Source organism: Octodon degus, unplaced genomic scaffold (assembly GCF_000260255.1).
Source record: "Octodon degus isolate 3935 unplaced genomic scaffold, OctDeg1.0 scaffold00114, whole genome shotgun sequence".
Classification (NCBI taxonomy): Eukaryota; Metazoa; Chordata; class Mammalia; order Rodentia; family Octodontidae; genus Octodon; species Octodon degus.
The window spans coordinates 3,803,864-3,819,854 of NW_004524690.1; the positions used below are offsets into that span (position 1 = coordinate 3,803,864).

Here is a 15,991-nt window from a genome sequence, read left to right on the forward strand (position 1 = left end):
AAAAAAAAAAAAAAAAAGTCCAGGAATTTTAATCAGGTTGTTTTCATCTGAAACTGCCTATGCTACAGTTGTTATATTTGCAAAATTTATAACATCACTGTTTAGCATCACTACGTTTGTGAATTTTAAAATTTCTTGGTACTTCAATAATTTAGCTGTGGAAAGTTATTATTAAATATAATCATTAAACAGATTGTCTTCAGATATTTCTATCACTACTCCTACAAAACTACCCCTGGAATAACCTTTACTTATACCATCAAATTTCCAGAAAACTTCCCATTGTGAAAGTCATGCATCAGAGGGAAAAACTGGGTATCAAACCAGGTCACATATAAATCTAGATCAGCCCTAAACCACCATTCCTCTGAGTTCTCCCAACTTACCTGAATGTAACCCCAGCCATCTCAAACATGAGCCTTGCAGCTGTTGTCTCATCACTGTCATGATACTTATCAGACATGAAAATAACTTCTTTTATACCTTAAAAGGTAGCAACAGAAGCCCATTAGTAAATGCATATACAAGTACTACAAAAGAAAAACAGAAGCAGGTGGAGCCCTTTGTAGCATCTATGATTAATTACTTTTTCCAAGTGTGCTTATAGACAATGTCCACTTACTCAAATATCTATCTGCTGTCTTCTAATCAGTAAAGGGTAGACTATATTTAATCTGCCCTCCAGTCTTCAGGGACTTCTTTTTAAACCAATGCTGAGTAAAAACATGTCAAAGTAGTCAAGCCTTAACCAATTAACACATTTTCTTCTTGCAGGTAAGCAAATATTCTTTACACACAAGGCAACTATTTAAAGGGCTGACGGGGGGCAGGGAGGGGGGGAGTAGAAGTGCTGGTCAACTCGGAGATTAGCACCACTATGCTCCCTAGAGGGGTTCTGAAGACCAATCTGGCCCAGCCCTGTGGAGTGCAGACCTGCTTCTTTTTCCTGATCTCATCAAACAGCAGCAATAACTTGACAGCTGGGAGTTCTGAGTGCCCTGCACTAAAAGCAGCTCCTCTCTAGCTTCAGAAGGGACCTGGAAGCTGGCTACACAGAGCACAGGCTGTTCAGTGCCCATGCATACTGCCACCTTGATACCTGTGGATGGCAGAGGAAACATCCCAAAGGGTTCAGTGGCAGCAGCCATGTGGGAGCCCAGGCCGTTTCTTAAGGGCAGCTTCTGATTTGCTGTCAGGAGCCCTCTTCTGGTCTGCTATCCACAGGGCCTGTGATAAACAGCCCCTTTAAACCATACATCTGGCTAAACATGCTAAGTCTTTAAATCTCAAGCTGAGAGCTTTATGGAGATAAAGTGTAGCTGAATAGTATATGTGACAGTTTGAAAAAGGTGAAATATTCAGAATACAATGTTGTGAATTTATGGTAAATGTAACGTAAGAAAAACTTAGAGTACTACCATTTCAGTCTTACATTTGTATGCAAAGATATGCTTAGAACCTCAAATATCTACCATGTATTAGATACAAATTAAAATTTGATACAGACTCTCAGCTGACCTTGTTTCTGACAGAAATTCATTTCCCTTCCTCCCCCCTAATCTATGCACAATATGTCAGAGAATGGTAAATTGACAGTAATTATATGCAAAGCCCGTGTTGTTTTTTGGCAGCTTGCAGTTTAAGAAGTTGCAAACTAAATTAAAAACATGCTAAGAATCACAGAGGATGCAATTAGTCTTAGAATACCTGGCACTATTCAAAAACAAAACACAAGAAATATCTTGCAAAGTTGATACTGCAATTAATTTAGATCTAAACAATAACAATTTAAGATCAAACACATCTGCAGTGAGCTACTTATGAGCAGCAGCAATGCAAATGTGACAATCAGAAAGGGCTGTTTCCTACCTGCCTGGATGATGAGCTTAGCACATTCATTACATGGGAACAAGGCGACATACATGCTACAGCCTTTCACATCGGCCGAATTCTTGTTCATAATGGCATTCAGCTCGGCATGGCACACTGAGTTTGAAAAGAAAGGGGAAAAAAATTTCAGATTTCATCTCATAAAGAATTTACCAACTGTTAAGCATTTTATTCCCCCCTCTGAAATAACATGTAATAGACTCAATAAAAACAAATTGATTATAAAGGCAAGTACTGAGAATACCAAGTGAGGGCACATGATCTGACTGAGATGGTGATTAGTGGGGAAACTGTTCACCGCAGCAGCCCTTGGTCTCTAAGTACCTAAAGCAGCCAGGAGGGGCTAAGGTCAAGTACCTTCACCCACTCTAAGCGGAGCAATAGCTCACTGCTCCACAAGACCCTGGGGTATTGAATTGCCCACATAAAATGGCTCATTTGTGTGTTGATATGCACACACAGAGATATTCAGTTTGGCCATTAACAGGGCAAGGAGCAATAAGAACAAGAGAATCAAGATGTGAAGCTGAGCATTTCTATCCTGAGGGATCTGCTTCACCTCACCATTCTCAGCACTGATGCACAAGGAAAAATACCAGCAGACAGCCAGCAGTTTGTTGCTCATAAGAAAAACATTCCTCTACTTAATGGCAATCATTGATATACTAGCCCATTCTGCCAATGATCCAAGGTCATCCTCAGGCTTGCCTGAGTTCAAGGTCAGAGGAAGAAACTTCCTTTCTACTTACATCTCTCAAAGCTGATCCCTTTCCAGCCCAGTGTAGCCAGCTGTTCCCATCACCTAACCATTGGATGTTCTCCCTCAGGAGGAAATCAAGACTCATAACAGAGACCTAGCTTTGCTCACCCTACTGGATGACGACGTTTCTGTACCTTTCTTTGTATTGTTACTGAATTTCTGGCTGTGTCATCTAAGACTATATTACGCACTCCTTATTGTAGGGACTCAAACTTGTACCTGGAGGAACTTCCAAAATACTAAACATCTGTGTCCCATCTTGCAAGTGCAATGGCCTGGAGTGTAGTAGGTATTTTTAAGGGATTTCCAAGGTAATTCAAATGTGCTTAGACAAGGTTAGGAAGTATTGCTTTGTAAAATTCCCTGGTCTCCCCCAACACATACCTATGCACACAAGTGCCAAAATATTTGTTGAATGAATTAATGAATATCTGGATGTGGGCTAAATCATTTAAAACTTCTAGAATAGGGCTGGGGATATAGCTTGGCAGTCTAAATGCCTGCTTGACAAGCGCAAAGAGCCGGGTTTGATCCCTGGTACCGCATGCCATGCCAGCCCTGAAACCCTGGATGCACTGTGCTGGCCACTGAAACTGGGTATGGTGGCGCAAGCCTGTAATCTCAGCAATGGGGAGACTGAGATAGGAGGATCACTAGAGTCTAAACTGTGTAGAAAGACCCTGTAGGGGAGAAAAAAAAAAAAAAAAAAAAAACCTCCTAGAATATAACCTGTGAGACCTTTACTCCCTACCCTCTCCAAACAGTAGCCCTCCACACTAGCTGGGTACCTTTTCAGTAGTTCTGAGGCCTTAAATGCATGACTTCCACACATGTCTCTCAGGACTTCCTCTGTAATCATTGCACATTTACTAAGAATCTACTATGGCTCAAATAGGTGAAGGCCCTGTGCCACCTTCCTCTGCCAGCCTTCAGTTATGGGTTTTTGTGTCCTGCAGCAGTTTGGTCATGCTGCAAGCAGAAAGTCAACCAAGAGCTCTCAGAAAATGTAGTATGGACTGCATCCTTATTTTAGGCTAGGAATAACATGTTTTGGCAGGTTTCAGTCATGTATGAAAATAAAATGAACAGTGTCTGGCATAGCTGGGAAGTCTAAAGGAACAAGCTGCACCCAGTCAGATCACAGCCCATCAGAGAATAAACACAGCTTGCCACAGAGGGACCTCAAGCCACATCCCCAAAGACTTAGTGGTCTGACAAACCAACAGGGCCATGGGAGGATGAGGACAGAGAAATGTGCAGAAAGAGCAACAAGGCCACGTAGGCACTGGCCTGGACAGGCTCCCTCAGTGCCTTTTCCCCTGGTGATCAAGATGTTCCAGAAGTGGGCATTAGCATTGCTCAATGTTAAAAACAATTAGAAGTAATTGTTTCTTTTGCTTCTCCCTGGAGGGCAGAACCCAGCCTTCTAGTTCTCTGTAACTTCCCCAGAGTCCAATGCAATGTCATGAACATAATGGGTGTTAAATATTTATTGAATGAATAAAACAGAAAATGGAGATTCTAATTATTAATGGAGATGTTAAAAAATACCAAAAGTCCTCTTAAATTCAAGTATCAAAAACAGGCTTTTCCATCTAATAAATACTTTTATGGTATTGTTATTCATATTCAGAACAGAAGCTGAGTCTGTTATAAAACACTACTTTGATGTCTTCTTTTGAATCCCAAAGAACTGTCACACTGGTGATATTCCTTTAATTCATCTAGGTAGTTTAGACCAAATTTAACATCACAGGTCTGGATTCATTAGTGAGAACTGCTGTATGAAACAGATTCTCCTGGGCAGTACCTGGTGTCCTTTTGTATAAAGGGTGGTTGACAGAAATAACACACAGGTGAATAAACAAACTTCCTTTCTCTCTAAAAAAAAAGAAAAAGATCAGGTCTACTGGGCACTATGAACACATAAGGGTCAGATTACACAGGAGGTTCTTTATAAGGAACAGTTCCTAACCCACAATCCCTCACACAAAAATCTACAGTATCGGAAAGAACACTCAAGTGCCCCGCCTAAAGACTAAAAATACACCTAACTCTTTGATTTCTCTTATTCAGTCCTATACTTTCAATTTCAGAAATGAGACATCAGCACCTTGGCCCATCTATTACTGGCCTCCTGGCTGCATGTAAGGCAGTGGTGGTGAATCTACAGTGCACGTGCTGTCCAGCAAGCCGTTATCGCTGAAAGCTCTAAAAGTCTTGCAGCCACTGAAAGGGGTTAAAGAGAGGAACCCACCCCCCCCCCAAGGAAGCACTGTACACCTCAATCTGGACCTGCCCACCTAATTTCCACTTTGTAACTCCCCACATGCCATCCATCCCAGTCCCAAAGTTTAGTCTGGCCTTTCTGGCCTAACATTTGCCCCTCAGGACCAGGGCTTCCATGGGCCCTGTGGCTCTGACTCCAAACTTCCCTTCACAGTCCCTTTTATCCAAATTGGTACTCCTCAGTCTTTAGGCCCCAGCCACTATACTTTCCTCAAAAAACAAAATGAATAGACCAACTTGACCAGCCATTCAAGTTGTTTCACATAGGTAAGTCAGGGTAGAGTATTAGGGGCTCATTTCTTAGATAGGCCTTCTACACTGATCAATAATAGGGAACCACCAAGTATACTTCTGGATACAAATATCATTTAAAATTAATATGCCTCCTGGCTCTGGCTAGCCAACCCATAAGGTCACATACCTTTGTCCATTATACTTTCCACTTCAGGAGGCAGGTATGGAGAAAGAATGTGCTACAAGGGTTGAACCTGAGTTCAATCAAGGTCAAATTGATCTTTGACAAGGTATATTATGTCCTTTGACAAAGTAAGTGACTTTTGAGTTTGCACAATTAACACTGGCTCTGCAAGTTATTTCCAACAGGCATAAAAGCAATTGTAAAAGTATCAAGTACATTTATTTTTACCCTTTTCCTAAACTTCCCTGTTCATTCTGCAGGCCTTAAGAACAGCTCTTCTCCAAGACAAGCTTTCACTAACAAAATATGAGTTTCCTCTCTTGGTGCCCCCTGCAAGGCCCTGGCTCACCACAACCAGCTTTGAGAGTGCTGCTGCCCTCTCCTCCATTCTCTTCCTTTAATCATGCACACTTAGTCATCCTCCTATACCAGCCATCTACTCAACACTTAAAGTCTCTTTTCTCCTTTTTTGGGAGAAATCATCCTTTCTGCAATTGCTACTCCTAATTTTTTTTAAAAAAATAAAAAATAGAAAGAAATATTACAAATGATACAGAATTTCACTAAATAAGATAGAAATTCAAAATGATTATTATATTGCATATTATTGTCTTCAAATTAGTTGTTCAGATTACCAGATATAAGCATGCAAACAGGTCAAAAAATAATAAAAAATAAAAGAAAAAAAAACAGAAGCATTAACTACTGCTTTTAATAATAGGCCAGTAGAAATCAGCAGGTATTATCCAAGGCATCCTTTATATATTCATAAATGCTTTTTCTTCTTTCTTTCTTTTCTCTTTTTTTCTCATCCCAGTTATTCTTTCCCTTTGAATAACTTCTTTCCCTTTCACAGTATTTATTGTACCTTTCAGCTTTATTTATTATTTGAGTTTTTAAAATAATTACTTCTTGATCTTGTAATGCAGACATACCCTCTAGTGTTCTTTAAAACAATGTTTTCAAAGTGAAAGTCATAAAATCAGTAAATTACTTTTTTTCTTTAATAAAATGGATAAGAGCAAAGATCAGAATGCATCCCACATGCAAGGATAAATACTGCTCCTCAAATCTCTTGTTTCAGGAATGTGTGTTTCAAGTATGAACTATGGGTGCTGAGCCACTATGTAGCAAGTGTGGGAAATGCTACCTTATGGACACACGTTGGCCTCAGTATTACGTTGGTATGTGTGGATGTTATGGTTTGTGTCTAGGTGTCCCCTCAAAGCCCCATGCAGTCTTAGGGCAGCCTCTGGAGTTTGTGATTATTGTGGTTGTGGATGCTGCACCCACCCTGGGACAGGTAATTTGCATCACAATGTAAGGAGGGAAGAGAAGCTAGCAGCTTGAGCTGCTGCTACCTCCCCCTTGAGCTCTTGGCCACCAGCATAAAAGGTTGCTCTCTGCTATGTGCCACTCTGTCTTGGAGCCAGCTGAGTGTGGACTGAAACCTCCAGTAACTGTGAGCTAAATAACACCTTCCTTCCTTCATTTTGGGTGTCGGGTATTTGTCCCAGCAACGAGAGAAGAGTAACTAAGAATTTGGTACCAAGATTTCTAAAAAAGAAAAAGTCCTGCAGTATTTCCCGATTTCTGCAGTACAGATACTCCTAGTGCATGAAGTGGGAAGAGAGATGCACAATTGGCTGTGGTGCGCCTGCTCTCCTATGTGTCACTGATAGGTACCAAAGCCAAAGTCCCTTTCTGGTTGTAATCTTTAAATTTACCAGCTCTCTTAACCCTTGATTAGAAGATTGCTCTTCAGACTCTTTGTGTTCTACTTTTCTGTGAACTTTTCTTTCTCTCCTTTTTTGGGTACCACCCAAGGTTTAATCCTAATCTTCAGTTTTTCTCCTATAGTTATGAACTTTTAAGCACTGATCTATTCATAGAGTCTCAGAGAACAGATCTATTTCTAAAATCCTGAAATCTACATTTCTAACCTTAATTTACTACCTCCATAAGTCTTTTTTTTTCAAGGAAGAGGGTGGTGTCTAGGGCTAGTGCTCTTTTTCTCACCACAGTAAACATTTCATAGGTACTTGACTGCAATACAGAATAAATGTATCTTTCCCTAGTCCTGATATTTTCACTGTATTGCCTAAGAATTACAGCAAGAGCCAAAATATACTTGTGTGCAACCCTAACCAAAGATTGGTTCTGTCAAAGTATAATTTTATATTCATAGCAGGAATAAGGAACAAGAATTTAAAAGTGTCCAAGAAGTAGTCATAAGATAATCTACATAGTGAAAACAGATTCATTTTTCAAATCTTTACCTATAGTTAAGCAATAAGTAAAGAAATCTCCACATAATACATGTATATGTCACAGGTACAAACAAAGAGCTACATAAAGCCATTCAATTATTCCCAAAATTGTTTAAAAGGAAAAGAATTAAATGGTAGAAATTAATGCTTATAAAGTCCTTGATTGCCAGAAGAGTACCTCTGTTTCAGGTAATTATAAGACAATTCATGTGCTTTGGTCTTTCTTTTTTTCTTCTATTACTAACTGTCAGAATTCAGAACTGCATTAACCTTGGACCACTGAGAAGAGATTGTATAATTAGAAAACTGTATTTTTCAAATTCTCTTTGTGGGCTTGATTAATCCTCACTGTCTCATGTAGGCGGTTCTCTAGAAGTTTGACAAATTAACAGGATATATTCTATCCTTTGTTAGATTTAAGAGATTCAACATTTTATAGATTTGACTTTCATCTCATTTGATATAAGACTAATACAATGTCTATTTTAGACAGTTGTACTACTAAGGCAATAACTTAAAAAAAACAAACAACAGTAAACAAATTATCATTACTATAGAAATGATTCAGCCATCACTGTTCACCCTCAACTGATCTTCATCTGATGAAATACAAGAGAAAATACCAGGACCTGACATAATTTGGATTCAGGAAAGCTCTCCATCCCAGTTAAAGAAATTCTGGAGATTGTTTAGAATCACTTCATTTTTAGTGGCACAATATTTTATTAGGGTCAGGGTTAGAAGACAGACACACAGCACCTGCTGTCACTCAGAGCAGTGTGGCTCTATGCATGCCACTATTCCAGGCTAAACTGACAATGTACATAACGGAGGGTTCGCCACAAAAACTAGAGCCAAGACTCAAAAAGCCAGAACATGTCCATGCATAGCCTTCTCAAGAAAAAAAGGCAGAAAAGGTCACCTTGTATTCTTCCCACTGGTTTCTCATTTTGAAATTGATAACTAATATGGAATGGGGTTCCCAAAATAAAGGCTGGTCTGTGGATTAAGGAAAACTCAATGTCAATTTACAAGATAGCCCTTTTCTATTCTGGTAACAAAGCTTTTTGTGTAATTTGTTCTTCAAATTTGAATCTAAGTGTTCTGGGGTGCTACAGGTGTCACAAGTAAATCTGAACACATCTCAAGGAGCATGGCACCCCTGTGCCCAAAAGATACTGATGGAAACACCCACTAAGTGGGGGCATGCAATCACTCCTCCAGCAGAGCCCTTTAAGGAACTGCTACATGGCTCCTGGAACTAGAATGGAATTTCAACTACTTATTTCTTAATTATTGAAAGATACCCTGACAAGTTCTCATATGTCACTGCCAGCCTCCCAAGTACCTATCCTTCAAGTCAGTAATTTAACAAAACTAACCTCTAAATTTAAGGCGCCTTCCTTCCATCACCCCCAAAGCCCTCCAAAAGTTATAAAGCATTCACTTTTAGGTATACTCCAAAATCTAAAGCAAAACAAATTAGAGAATGTGGTCCCAAATGTCACTCTTCTACATTATTTCCCTCTACTCAGTTTTTTTTTATCTGTATCTCTTAATACCTAGTAGAGGAGCAAGTTGATTATCAGGTTTTTCAAATAATATGAAATACAGGTGGACTTAGGGAAAAGTGAACCAACTTGAAAATCAACAATTACACCATTTCCATAAGGCCACTCAACCAATCAGGCTCAGCTGGCCACATCTCATTCTTCTCAGCCTGTTTCCCACCCTCTTTCCTCTTCTCCTCTTCACTGCCAACTTGCTAGAGCAACCCAAAGCTGTTTCACTCTTACAGCTTCTCAGACACAACTCCTGCCCATGGCCAGAACATCCCTTCATGTTGAGCTACAGCAGAAAGAGAAACAAAACTTTGAGCATCTCCCATATGTTTTGATAAACTCTGGCTGCAACCACTGTCCCTCCCAGGTCAAGTGCTCACAGAGTGAGAATTGGACCTAGTCTTATGAGCTCACACCCCACCAGGCAGAAGATCAAGCAAAGCTACACACACGAGAACAAACTGCTGAGATAATACAGTATATGAGAGGTTAAAGCACTGTGTGCAGGTGGATGGAGAATTGGATCTTCTGGTAATATTGTTTCTACAGAAAAAATGTTTTTGGATTATAAATACCTTTAAAACAAAGAGGGTAAAGCCCTGGGATTTGCCCACACAAAGATAGTCTTACTGAAGTCCCAGGCTCTCTTGGCTACAAACAAGAATTATAACACCCTCCTTTTCCTGCACAGGGTCAGAGGAAGAATACAAGGTACAGGGAGGAAAGCCTTATGAACCAGAAAGAATTATATAAATAAGGACTTTGCTGCTTATAATCAGAACTGGACTTTGTTTTCCAGATTGTGATGAGGACTTGGGAGAGCTAGCTGCCATGGACAGGGTCTTTCCAGGCACAGCTGACAAGTGACAGCACTTCTACTTTGCCAACCAATTATCTACATTGCTACATTGCTTAGAACAAAGGCATTAGTGCCCCCAGCAATTAGAGGCCCTTCTATTTGGAAGAAAACATAATGCTACCGCCCATCCCTTGCACTGAGTAGCACAGAATTCTACCTGACAGAAATTCTAGCGTAAGTCTCTGTGTGAAAAAAGTGGGGAAAAGTGGTAATGCAGAAAAACTCAGTCCTACGCCTGGAAAACAGTCTCTGCCCACAGATAAGGTCTCTGCTAGAATAACAATGTAAAGAAATCTAGGCTGGGTCTGGAAAGAAAGGGATGTCCCACTAGTTCAAAAGGCAGCATGGTCTTCCTAACCCTGATGAAACATGGACCTCTAAGACATGCCAGGCCCCAGTGACCACTGCTACAGTCACCTCCTGTGTCCACTATGAACAGTGTACCTCTGGATTTTGGGCACTATCCTTGGCTCTTTCCCCCTCTGCTTCCTCTTTACCACTTCTACTCAGCTGCCTCCTCACACATGACCTCCTCTACCTAGTAGCCTGATGTCAGCCTTATGTATCTTTAAGCCTCATCTTCATGGCCTGTGGAATGAACAGAAGAATCCCCACCTCCAAGTACTCTTTATTAAAAGCCAGATTCTGTTAAGAGCACAATACAGAAGATCCACCTGGGAAACAGCACTTTCTTCCCTCCCCCAGCTTGCTTCCCACCTGAGACCAGCAGTCCTGGGCCACACAGTTTAGCCTGACCACAGAAAGAGACATTTCTTTTTCTCTCTTGCTCTGTCCCCTGTCCTCTGCCCCCTTGCTCTTGGCCTCTCACTAAAGCTGCTGGCAACAACTCATGGCACCCAGGGGAGCCACTTAGCCCCAATGGTAGTGCTTAGGGCTAAAGAGATTTCTGACTGTGGTGTTTCCATTATTGATAATAAAGCCCCCAGAACTCTAATTACACTGCTTCCCTATGTGCTAAGGGCACACAATCAGGTCAGGAGGAGGAGGATGTGGAAATGACTACATTTCATCCATGGGTAAGCCAGGCCAGCTCCCTTCCTACTGTTCGTGTGAAATACTTGTGGATGCCTAAAAGGTACTAAAAAGGCACCAGGAGAACTTGGGCACTAATCATCCTTTGACAGTTCTGTAACGTAAATATATACCACAAGGTTTAAAAGCTCCCCTCTTGTGTTCATGGCTTTTAAAGAGTAAACTGGGACTGAGCACTAGAACAGGAGTTGAGATCTGTGTGTTCTAATTAATTCTAACTCTATAAGGCCTGCCTCGGGCACCTCACTGATCTTGCCTCAGTACATGGAAGAGAAGGATTAACTGACCTAACTTGAGATCTTCCAATAGAACTGCGCTTCTCACTGCCCTACATTCCCAGGACATATCTCCAGCACACTGCTCCAGATCCCAGGCACTCACCTTCTCCTTTCCATATGTCTAGGCTGCTCCTACCCTGCTCTTTCAGCTGACAGCCTTGCTTCTATCTCATTGAGACAGCTGTAATTTATCATTTCCCATGGCTGTCAAATGCCCCTACCTGCCCCTTATTGTCCTTCCTTCTGTCACTAACCAGTTGGGGGAGAGGGGGAAGAGACAGCCCTCACATCCTCAAACACCATGACTGTTTTTCCCTTTCTTGATTATTCTCTACCTTTCCTGCTGGGACGATTCCTATGAACTTTATAAAAATGAAAAGTCTGATACAAAGAAAAAAAACAAAACACAGTAAGCAGCTTCTCCCATCTCACAAATACAACAAAGCTTTCTTTGGGTTCCATCTCCTTTCTAGTGGTAGCTGCATGCTTCACAACACACCTCAAAGCCCTATTTAAATAATGTCCCTGCTTTCTTAACCTTCCCTTGCCCTTCAGCTGGCTCCAACCTGACTACCAATCCTACCACTGTCAGAACTGCTCACAGCAGTGCCAACAATGATTTCCACATTGCTAAACCCTAGACATGTCATCTTTCTAGACTTTCTGTAAGTCTTTTACACAACAAACCATTTTTCCCTCTTAAGGAAACACAGCTCTCTGGGCTCTCTGATGTCACATACCTTTGTAGGCCTCATTCATTCTATAGCCCACCTTTAAATGCTGACATATCAAGGGTCATGGCTAAGCTTACTCCTCCCCATGCCCTTGTACATCCACTAATGTATACTGATGGCCAACAGGCTTATATAGGCATCCCCTGCTTAGATCTCTTCCTGTCTCTCCAGACACCCACCTATTGGACTACCTGTACATTTACTAGGGATGCTCACATCCCAGTCTAGCTTCAGCTGTCCAAATCTTCCTCATTTTACCTGAATTTTGCTTCTATTGCAGTCTCCACTTCAGTATATCATCCAGCTGCTGCAGTCAGAACTGTCTGGGAGAAGTCACCCCCCACCCAATCACCCCATCCTCTTGATGTTGCCTCCAAAATATACAGGTATATGCAGCCACTCCTCTCAGTCACAGCACTCCTGCCCCCCAAGGTCCACTTGCCTGGCCTAATATACTCACCACACAGCTAGCAGCCCCATTTCCACCCTTCTCCCAGCATGACCCTTTTATCCATATAACCTTAGTCACTTTGGGCAGCTCTAACAAGTTCACACAAACCGGTCACTTCTAAATAAAAAAAATTTATGTTCTACAGTTTTGGAAGTTGGCAAGTCCAAGACCAAAATGCCAACAGCTTCGGTGGGGAGAAACCTGGGAAGGAGCAGACAGAGCCTTCTCCCTTCATCACTATGAAGTGGCTAGTTACCTCCTTCAAGCCTGTTTTAAAAGGGTACTAATCTTGTCCAAAAGTCTACTATTGTGATCTAATCACTCCCAAGCACTCCATTCCTTAATACCACCACCTTGGGTTGATTTCACATGTGAAATTTGGGAATAACCAATATCCAGTCCACAACACTGTTTACTACTACAGGGTATCTAGCATTTATACATGTGACACCTGCCATATGTGGACTTACTGAATGAGTAAATGGACATGTGTGAAAAAACTCTGAAAAAAACAGAAACATTCTAAAATATAACTTGAAAAAGAAGAGAACATACCCATGTCCAGCAGACAACTGAAACCAGTAAAAGAACACTTAACTTATCAGTACTTATTTCAATTCCAAAAAAGCAGTATCTCACTTACAGAAGGACAAACAAAAAAGAGGAGTTATACTTCTATTTACCTAAACTCAAAATTAATGGCATTTTGAACATAGTCTTTTAATTGCAAAATTAAAAGATACTTAGTTATTATACTCAATATTTTAAATTTACTATGTCATTTATCATTTGAAAGAAGCACAGATAAAATATACACCTCCACTAATTAGCCAGCACCAACCCATCAGACAGTACAAGCAAAGAGTGTATTCACAGCCTCCCATTCTAACTCTCTTGCTTGCCCCAATATTCTGTTTTTATCTAGGCCAGTATGTTTCAATAAGTACTGTCATGTTGCTTGATTCACAAGCAGTTTTCTAAATTCCTACTTCATCTTAGACTAATCGACCTCTCATCTCCAAACAGTTCTAAATTCAGTGCCTCGTAAATTCATATATTCTCTTTTACTTAGACACAGGATCTGTTCCTCTATTGATGTTATCCAACCTTTTGTCACCTAATGTCTTTCAGTTTTCATGTTTGTGGGGTAGCAAATATTCTTTAACCACTGCCTCCTACTCATGTATACTGTTTCTATGTGATTTATACTAATCTGACAAGTGAAGCCGATTTTAATCAATGGGAGGGAAGAAAGGAAGCCTGATCCCATAGTTTACCCATATACATGTATGCACATTCTCTCTTAACTGCCACCAACAGCTTTTTACAGTTCTGCACCTTGACTGATCTCAGAGCTCAATAAGCAGAGAAACTGACACATTCTAATGCAATCCAAGTTATACTATTATTTTTCCTAAGGATTAGAGAAATGGAGCAGTCCTCAGTAATAATCTGTTTCACAGAAATACTGAGAAATGTCAAGTGATGTGTCTAACAATCCTAAATCACTGGCTATAAATAAATTAGCCCCGCAACACAAAACTCTTCATGGGTAGCCTAGGATTCTTTCACTTGAATGTGGTCACTGTTATTTAAAAAAACATTGTGGGGTTTACTTTTCTAATAAGCATATTACAGACATGCCTAGCCCTATGCAAATATCAAAATTCTAGGACATAAAAGGCAATATAAATATTGACTTTACTTCAATAATCCAGTATTAGCAAAGCTGTAAAAAGGAGATTCCTGATTTTAAAAAAAAGCTCAAAATAATCTTTATAATTCAGACTAGTTTCAGAGACCAGTAAAAATCAGCACAAGTGACAGAACAGATCACCAGAACAAACACTATGAAATTCAATGTTTTCAGGTGTTCACGTTAACTTAGTACTACTAGCAAACTAGACAAATTTAAAGAAGTTGCATTTATCATTAGAAATATGTATCTATTTGTATTGAGATCATTGATCTGATCAAAACACAACTATTTTGGAAACTAAGTTGATGTACCCCTAAAAATTCTACTGAAATTTTTAAAATTTAATTACAAATATTTATTGTAATCATATTTCTTCTTTTAATATTAAAGACAAAACATGACTAGAAACTTTTAGGGAATGCAAACCCTGTTAAACCTACTCACATGTCCATTATCACATAATACATCATCAAAGGACAACACATTTCGAAGCTTAAAATTAGGGATGCCTATACACTATTCAGATGGTGAGAAAGATAAAAATAAAAAAAAATTAAAAATTAAAAAAATCAAGCCAATCCCCAACATTTTCCAGAATGTAAACACTAGCACTGTACTACTTACTGTATTTCTCTGCGAATCGCTCGTGCAGCGCAGATCACAAGGCGCCATTTACAGATCTGCCGTCTTTCTTCAGATCATCTGCACTTCTTGCACAGCTCTTGAAGATAACACCACCATTCTACCTTCTTTTAACTTTGAAACTTTGCAGTTGGGAGGAGCCGGTGAGATGCAGGAGAGGGTTTCCACTAAAAATTTTCCTACGTGAAACCCTTCTCAGCCTTTTGTACTTGTTCCCTTTCGGTCTGTCTTCAGCCTATCTAAAAATTTTTTGCCAGTTCTGCAAGAAGCGCTCCAGTATCATCATCATTATTTTCCCCTTCAAGTCTTCATCTTCCTTATCTGTTAGAGGATCATCTACATGAGGTTGGCATCCAGAATCTGTCTAGCAGGCTTCTCTGACACAAGGAGGCTATGTGTTCTTGGACTAGATGAACCCATTTTTTTCTTATGCAGCAGCTCTCTCTTCTAATTCTCTCCTAAAGTTATGCACTAATACGGGCATCCTGAATAGTTCGTCTGTACTTTATGTCTGTATGGGACATTGTAGGGACAGTCCCTAGTTAAATACTATTTTGACAGTTGGCTCAAATCACCTTCTCCTTTCCCTCTTCCACCTCTTACAGGTTCAAAAGTTGTCCTGACCCCTGTTGTCACTTTTATGTTATGCTCAAATATGAAACAGCAGCCTCCAAAGATCAAACACACACCACAACTCCTAAATCCCAGAATCCCTTAGATCCAAGGCAACGGTCCAAGACTTGAAAACTAAAGTTATTAATTTTAACAAAGCTGAATTTGGAGAAATAGTACAAAGATAAACTTCAGTGTACTTCCTATCATCACCTTGGCACCTCTATCTTCAATTAAGTTTCATTTCAAACTTTTGTGAAGAAATTGACTTCAATGAGATAGCTCAGCAGCACAGGGACTCAGGTTTGATCCCCAGTTCTACCCCAGGTGCGCCAAGCTAGCCACCGAGACCAGGCATGGTAGCCCATGCCTATAATCCCAGAGTAAGGAGGCTGAAAACAGGAGGAGCACTATGTGTTCAAGCTGTACAATGAGACCCTGTATCAAATATATATATACATATTTATAAATAAA

At 40.2% G+C, this 15,991-nt stretch overlaps 1 protein-coding gene and 1 pseudogene across 2 annotated transcripts in view; both read right to left on the reverse strand.

The window, feature by feature from the left end:
- The window catches only part of Dctd (dCMP deaminase), a 27,787-nt gene that overhangs the window by 3,147 nt on the left and 8,649 nt on the right, over window positions 1–15,991 (reverse strand). For both annotated transcript variants that reach the window (XM_004639765.2, XM_023699681.1), the window contains 2 exons: window positions 1,870–1,986; window positions 387–483 (listed from right to left, as the gene is read on the reverse strand). In XM_004639765.2, the coding sequence (XP_004639822.1) occupies window positions 387–483; window positions 1,870–1,986 (214 nt within the window). The remainder of the gene's footprint in view (window positions 1–386; window positions 484–1,869; window positions 1,987–15,991) is intronic.
- LOC111812152 overlaps window positions 14,922–15,991 on the reverse strand; it is a 2,939-nt pseudogene continuing 1,869 nt past the window's right edge.